This window comes from Rhipicephalus microplus, chromosome X, assembly GCF_043290135.1.
Source record: "Rhipicephalus microplus isolate Deutch F79 chromosome X, USDA_Rmic, whole genome shotgun sequence".
In the NCBI taxonomy this organism is placed as follows: Eukaryota; Metazoa; Arthropoda; class Arachnida; order Ixodida; family Ixodidae; genus Rhipicephalus; species Rhipicephalus microplus.
The window spans coordinates 75991357-75999420 of NC_134710.1; the positions used below are offsets into that span (position 1 = coordinate 75991357).

Consider the following 8064-nt stretch of genomic DNA (forward strand, 5'->3'; position numbering starts at 1 on the left):
CAAGAAGCCTTTCATCCGACAAGCGTTCGTAGATGGGCAAAAGGGCCTTGCAGACATGAGGTGGCAAGTTATAGTGATGCTTGGGGATTGGCTCGCCTATTGCTGTGGCTGCATTCAGGCAGCACCAAAAATCTTTGCCTGTTTGGTCACAAACTGTGGTTAGACACTTCGTCATTAGAGGTGACATGGTGATAGGTTATGACAGCTCTTTCCATGGCCTTCGTGTCACCTTTATTGGTCTTCAGTGCCAAGCCATAATAGGAAGTGAGCGTGGTAACTAGGCAACCAAGGCTCTCCCTTCCAGTCCCCCTTTTGCTTAGTAATGAGGTTACATAATGCTGTGCCCATTCGTTTTCCAACATGGTTGACAGCCTTCCTTGTTGAATGGAATATAGCCATACACTTTGGCCTCCTGCTGTGCGAGAAAGGTGAGGCTGTCACCATCTCAAAGTATTGTTGTATACCTGAGGTTGTATTTTTCCAGGGATCTCTGAAGAAGCATTAGTCCAGCTTGCACTTCCATTTCCCCAGATCTTTTGCTTGAGTTCTTTTGGCATATGAGGCTCTCCTTCCACGACTGGTACTTTGCATTCCCTTCTTTCGGTCCCCGTTTGCACGCAGTGCAAAAATTACTTAGTACCACATAGTCAAGGACTAAACTCGTGAAAAGTTCTACAGCGCCAACACAGATATGGGATGAGTGTCCATGCGTCATCCACGAACCAACGGAGGAAACGGCAGTGTTTCCTTGGTCACCGAGCTTCAGTTTGTTGTAAAGATTGAAAACAGTGAGCGCGCTTTCTGATATGCATTTATCAGCCGCTGCAGTCGCGGCCGACGTCCGCTTCGACTTTAGATGTGTCTGCTATGTCTTGGTATGCATGCTTCGGAAAGACACATTCATTGTCACAAAAATGTCATTCAATGCACTCTGCTGACTGCCAGTGCTTTTCATAGCACGTGCGACAAGAATGTTCACGACAAACGGGTTGCACGATTTTCCGTTGTTCATGCGCGGCAAACTCCACACCGGCGCTTTATCACCACAAATCTCGCACAACGTAACAATCTTTAACCTCCTTAGTCCCAGGAACGCACCAATGAAAAAAGCTTTTGGAAAACTGTATTATATGACTCCCTGCCCTTAAAAACAAATGCAGAAAAATTATTAATTCAAAAAATTGAACGGTTGTCTCAAAATGTGATGGTACCCATTTGCGTACTCCTGATCTCTTGAAGTTTCTAAGATTGAGTGCAACAAAAATATCGGACTGAAATGACTTTCAATATAGTTTACAAGGGGTCACGTTAAGGAATGCACTAGAGATGATGTCGTTCACACTACATTAAGAAAAAAAAAACTTTCACTTATCACGAAGACGCATCCAAGCGCTCGTTCAGTACTCAGTCATTTTCTTTCGCTTGTTTTGCAAATATGACCAGACACATGGCGCCACTACTCAGGGCTTCGTGAAAGCAATTCCTCCTTATTGTGCCAAGACATATTTGGACACACAGATATCAAACTGTGATGATCTGTAGCCTTTAAAACAATGATACACAATCGCATACCCAGAGACCGAGAAGGTTATGGCGAGGCCATATTCGTGCTCACCTAGGCACACTAAAACATTGCCGCCGCACTCTTTCCACTCGAAGTTCGACTGCATACCGTTTAGAGCGTCAAGGCTCACCTAAGCGAAGTGTGTATCTATCACATGTGAGCCAGCCACGACGTCGTCCGTGGCAGTGTCGTTTGCACAAGCAAGCAGATCTGATTTTCCCTTAGTAGCCGGCGTTGATGAAAGGTTTGGTAGTTTTACAGCGAAAGCTGTTATGAGATCACAAGACAAGTGATGCGCGGTGCCGTAGTTGTCCACCACCGCCCCCGCCGGTGTCTGTAACCACTATCGCATGAAACAAGAAAAAAAAACTCAAATAAAAACACCAAGAACATAGCAGCATTCGAACCCAAGTTCACTGCATGCTAGCCCAGTATTCTACTGCTGAGCCACGCCGGTGCTTGGGACTCGTTCACAAACTTGCCTTAGGCACACTTGATGTCGCGAAAGAAATCACGTTAATATGAGTAATAAAGCGTTTTAATAAAACTGCAACCAGACGCCACACAATGTGAATTGCGTAATGTGCATTGTGTGATGTATGTAATTGCATACTCATTATGCAATTCACATTGTGTGATGTCTGGTCGTCCAATGCTCCAACCCATTACAAAAGCTTGTTCTTCATCACCTATTAACTGTGGCAAATATCCACTTCAGCCGTAATTCTTCATCATTGTCAGCCACTGATTGTAACAGAAAATTCGTTGAAAGTGTTTAGCAGATGCCACGCTTCTTTGAAGAATGACAAAAAATAGCATAGTGAATGCCAGCCTACTACTACACAAAAATTATGATTACTTATGGCATAGTGGGTACCCAGCAAGTGTGCTTCTAGTATTTACCCAGAGTGTTTATAAAAGACTCTGAAAAGCTGCTCTTCCAGTTTTCGCTGTGACTGTGTGTTCCGTGCAGGCCTAGCAATTTTTTTCTTCGGCATCCTTTTCAATTATCAGTAATTCACCAGGCTTCAACATGATGGTGTCGCACCAAAACGTTAATTGTACGTCATTCCTGTTAGAGCCTCCTTCACGCGCTAGGTATAACCCACAGTCGGTGTTCTCAGCAGCTTCTTCGAGTCCACTCGCCACGGGAGGCGAGTCGACATCTGAAGGTGATCGGCTGTTCCTTTGAAAGTTGTACACCTTTTGTTTTTTTCGTACGTCCGCCAAACTGGTGCTTTGTAGCCAACTTCGGCATGGTTGTGCGCTGCAGCCGCATTTTCCGATGCAAACAGCTGCAGCTTAAGCAGACAACTGTGCAAATCTGCCAACGGCGTGTGCGCTCACTGTCATGTACACTAGTAGACCAATAAGACCGCACATCAGGTCTATATTTTCGCGGGCTTTTTCTTGGTGGCCACTTGGTGTATGCAGTAGCAGTGGTGTGAAAAATAAAAAGGAAACGAGGCTCTTTCGAACGTGACCAAGATGGCCACGATCAGACACGTAAAAGGGCAGATGCGTGTCCCGGAAAAAAGCCCATTTTTGTGCATCCATCGAGGAATATTCTCATCACATGCATAATATAAAATGCTACCACGGCTAAAATATCAAATCAAGACACGTGAAAATTCACCAGATTGTGCATCGGTCACTACAGAATCCGAAAATAACATAAAAAAAATGACTTGTTTTGACCTCCCCCTTAAAGCAAAAAGATTGTTGGGAAGTAGTGACGTGTTCTATAGCTCTAAGAACTTGCCTCTCATGCTAACTGCACGTGGCTTTTGCTGGACACAGGGCAGACAGAAATGCGCAGGGCACATCGGTGAGTCCTCCTTGACTGGCAATGGCAATGTTTTCAGGCAGGACATATGGTAGAATGTGCCACACTGTTCCATGGAGCATTTCTGAGTGGCCTCTGTGCGATTGCACACAAGACATGGGTGCGAACCTGGCAGAGAAAAAAAAAAGGATGCAGAGCAAGAAAAGGTGGCAGTCGAAACAGCATATGTGACACCCTTCAAATATATAATAGAGACACTACATTGATTTAGAATGATGAGGTGTTTTTGTCTCCTCGAGAACTCAATTATAATCATTGATGTCTCGTACCAAAGTTACACAGCTGCATTCATTCATTGTACAGAGCCTCATGCTATTTGATAAATGTGCACCAAAAGACACTGCTGACATGTCCATCTTCGAGGGTGAAGCCTTGTACAATACAGTAATGAACAACACAGCCATGTATCAATTAAACAACACTTTGAAGAGCTCAAGTTGCAGTGTGCACGTATATTTCATATTTTGTGTGTTTTTTGCATGCTTTCCTTTCTTTCACTGAAAAAAAAAAAAAAAGCTACTAGGCCTAATCTCAGCAAAACATAAATGCACGATTCAAGTGTTGCTTGAGGCAAGGTACAACATAAAGCCAACGCCTTACCAACTGAAGCAAAGAGAAAAAGTTTGCTAATTTAAGGTAAGTAATAAGTACTTAGTCATGAAAAAAATACAGGTATGTACATACGACTAGCACTAATATACAACAAGAGGACTTCCTTGAGCACATTATATATTTTAATTATTTTTTAAAACCTTTGTCCTAGTTCGCTGCGATACTGTATGTGTGTGGGTGTGTGTGTGTGCGTATATATATATATATATATATATATATATATATATATATATATATATATATATTACTACTGAAGTAGTACAAACTGCTTATTATAAGTTGATTACATTAGTTCCTTAGGTGCATATTAAAAATTCCAGATGGCCAAAGCTTACATTGAGCCTTCCCGTAGTGTCCCTCATAGCACACTGTGCAGGTGCGCACGTTAAATCTCTCAAACCTACTACAGCAGCTTAGCAAATAGGGTGTAAGGTTGCGAAGCTCGAGCATGCGGGTTCAGATCCGAGCCACGATGGCTGCTTTTTGATGGGGGTTAAACGCAAAAAAACATCTGTGTGGTTTTATTTTGGTGCACGTTAAACCCCAGGTGGTCAAAATTAATCCAGAGTCCCCCACTATGGCCTGCCGTGTAATCACAGCGGTATTGGCACATAAACGCCAGCAAATAAGTACCTGTATCGCACAAGCCCAGAGAGTGGCATTAAATTCATAATGCCTCAAGATTTAACTGCATTTTCACAGGACCAGAGTGCAAACCTAACATCATTTGCCTTAAAGCCATCTGTCAATTTGTCAATCAATTGACAGATGACTAACTGCAAAATGCGTGTTCTTGATTCAAGAGCTCACCGAGTGCAGTACAAAATTATTTGAAATGGCATATACTGGGCAAAGAATATTTTATACATGACATATAATAACATGACAACCTCATGTTATTCTGCAGTTGCACTATAGTGGGATTCAATTCAAAATGGCATCCACTTTGACATGACAGCCACAATGTTACCTGTGGGCTTCAGATTCAACATGCAGTGGCCAAAGCTACTATGGTTGGCTACAACATTGTAAAAGATGAAAACAAACAGCCAATGGCACCTACAGTATGCTTAATGTTACATTTCACTAACCTCGAATACGGATTACACTTGTTAAAATTAGTATGTTTAAATCAAATCCTTAAAATTTCTTACTGTAGTAGTTGCTGATATCGACTTTATAGCTCCAATGCCATTAAATTTAGACCTATGGCAACTGCATAAAAAAATGTAATTCAGAAATTTCACTACTGCATGTAACTTCTTGTGTCTGTGTAGCCCCGCCACGGTGGTCTCGTGGCGAAGGTACTCAGCTGCTGACCCGTAGGTCGCCGGATCGAATCCCGGCTATGGCGGCTGCATTCTCGATGGAGGCGGAAATGCTGTAGACCCGTGTGCTCAGATTTTGGAGCACATTAAAGAACCCCAGGTGGTCGAAATTTCCGGAGCCCTCAACTACAGCGTCTCTCATAATCATACGGTGGTTTAGGGACGTTAAACCCCACATATCAATCAATTGTGCCTATCTAGCATGGGTGTAACGGTTGCAGTGTCAAAGCTGAAATGCAACTTCCTCAACTAGGGAAAGGGCATGGCACCCCAGCAATTACAGCGACTTTCACGCTGTTCCACAGATGCATGCTTACGATGAAATAGCCCATTTATGCACACGTTCACAGAATCACTTCTGCTAGTTTTGTATTTTACTGAAAAATTTATACGAGTTTCCATGTACTTCACTAACTTGCCTGCTGTTCTCGAAAGCTGAATGCACAGTGAACATCAGCATGGTGAAACTGTACGATTAAGCCCCGGGTTAAAATCTGATAAATGTTAGGATGCAAACAAAGTCAGGCCAAAAAGAGACTTTTTATGTAAGGAAAGAACTGTCGTCCACCCGTTGCATGGCAATAAAGATACGAAGGACATCCACATGAACTTCATAAAATGGAAAGTCACCTAGCTGACGAAAATTACTCCTAGTCAACGATTCATCAAATACTACCTAGCTGCCGCATCAGCAGGGAAACTTTCTTTAAGTGCAACCTGCATTTATTTCCTTTGACTTATAATACAAACAGGTGGATGACAGCTTTTCCTTTCATGAACCTTCCTCCATCTTGTGAGCTTCCACACAACTGATGTGCCAACTACACACAACTTTGGGGGTGCTTCAGAAGGTGAACCAGCCCGCAGGTAAAGATGGGCAATCGCTGTGGGTCAACTGATGAAATGCACGGGCCAAAATTCCATTTCATGTGTCTTGCAATAAAGCCACATTCCACTTTCAAACACCCTTTGCACATAGTAAGAGTAGCATTCTCAAATGAATAAACGTGCATTTTTTAAAGATCATTGACAGTGCCAATAAAACAATTAACTTGAAAATATATTTGCACAGCGCAAGACTACGAGTAGTTACGACTTGTAGTATTGCGCTGTGCAAATATGTTGATTCGTAATCACCAACTAGCCCAAGCATCTGTCTTATTAACTTGAAAATGGTCTCAATGCTGCAGCACTGAGACCATCTAAGGCCAAGGTTAAGGTAAATAAGTTACGCTTGTAATAGTCAACTCACCAGCGGTGCACTCGTCACAAAGAAAGGCATCCGGCGGTTGAGTGATGCCAATGCAGCCCAGGTGGAAGCTCATCCCGCATGTCCCTGTACAAGTCAGCGTGGCGCCTGACGCTCCGCAGATGAGACAGTTTTTTTCTGTCGCCTCCTGGTCGACGCCATTCTCCTTGGGCGGATGTTCCGACTTCAACTTCTTCGATGGCGGATCGTAGTATTTGAAGGTGAGTTGAAGTTTGCGTTGGGCTCGCGTCATTTGCATGGCGGCAACCGCTTCCTCAACTGCTACCTTCCAGTCATCTCGCTTGCGAGGAGGCACGCCATGCGGTACGCGTCCTGAATCAATCAGCTCCATGAACTTCTCGAGCCCTTCGAAGGGCAGCGTGCGATTCGGCTGCGTCCAGCCATGCTGAACCGCGGTTCCGAAATACTGAACGTGGTAGATGCGTTTATTTCGGACCACTTTCGTGTGTGTTCCACTCACCGGGTCATAAGAAACCATAGTAGGCCAGTGGGGATGATTGCCTACTTTTACCCACAGCAAGTCTCCCACGAGATACTGCGATGACTGGGTAGGTTCGCTCGCAGCCGTCGAGACGCTTGTCGGCGTCTCGCCGCCATGTGACGGGGACGGCGGGCTGTGCGACGGTGTTCCCTGTTTCGCACGGTTGTGCGATGAATACCCTCGAACTATGGGAGTGTATTCCATGCAAGGGTTGACCTTGGGTTTTCGCACTCTTCCGAATTTGCTGCGCCGAGCAATGTGGAGGCGCTCAGGGTCTTGCTGCGCCGAACTCGGGGAGACGCTCGATGTTGGACTATCAGAAGATGTTCCAGAGCTGTCCAGAACAGAGCTGTCACTCTCATTCGGTGTCGATCCATTAGTAATATGCGATGAATGTCCGTTTTGAGCTTTGGTTTCTTCGAGATTGTTACACTCAGCTTTTTCCTTCATGCTAAGCTAGGAGATCTAGACGCGAGTCCTCAGAGGCCACAACGCATAGTATCGGCGAATCGACGCACTCAACAAGCCTTTTTCCGCCTATTTTACAGAACGCAGAGCGACAAGAGCTTTGCTTCACAATACAAGGATATAAATTAGGTGAAGTATATACCTAAACAATATATGCATGCTCAAAAATCGTTTGCTCACGCAGTTGAAAGCGCTGACAATCTCCAACGTTTTCTGGTGCAAATCGCGCCAAAAAGTGAAGCTGTTCATTGGTTACACAGCAAGAAGTAAAAGCCAAAACGCCAACAGCGCTGCAGTCGTCAACGACGTACTTTTATGCACGAAGGAAGCAAGTGTACTTTACAACTAAAGTTAAACAATGTATTAGACTTACAAATATAGCTAATTATAGCGTTTATTTGATTGGCAGCAAAGAAAACAAAAACAAATTGGCTTTTATAACAATTGTTTGACTCGCTGGGTCGACGCTGGCTACGCTAGCTACTGCCCCGCCAC

At 44.1% G+C, this 8064-nt stretch overlaps 1 protein-coding gene across 1 annotated transcript in view; it reads right to left on the reverse strand.

Annotated features, from left to right (window-relative positions):
* Positions 1-7818, reverse strand: part of LOC119175979 (histone-lysine N-methyltransferase NSD2) — a 49253-nt gene extending 41435 nt beyond the window's left edge. Inside the window, exons 1-2 of the mRNA XM_037427072.2 lie at positions 6603-7818; positions 3327-3518 (exon numbers count right to left, since the gene is read on the reverse strand). Of these exons, the coding sequence (XP_037282969.1) occupies positions 3327-3518; positions 6603-7551 (1141 nt within the window). The 5' untranslated portion in view covers positions 7552-7818. The remainder of the gene's footprint in view (positions 1-3326; positions 3519-6602) is intronic.
* Between the last annotated feature and the right edge of the window lie 246 nt (positions 7819-8064).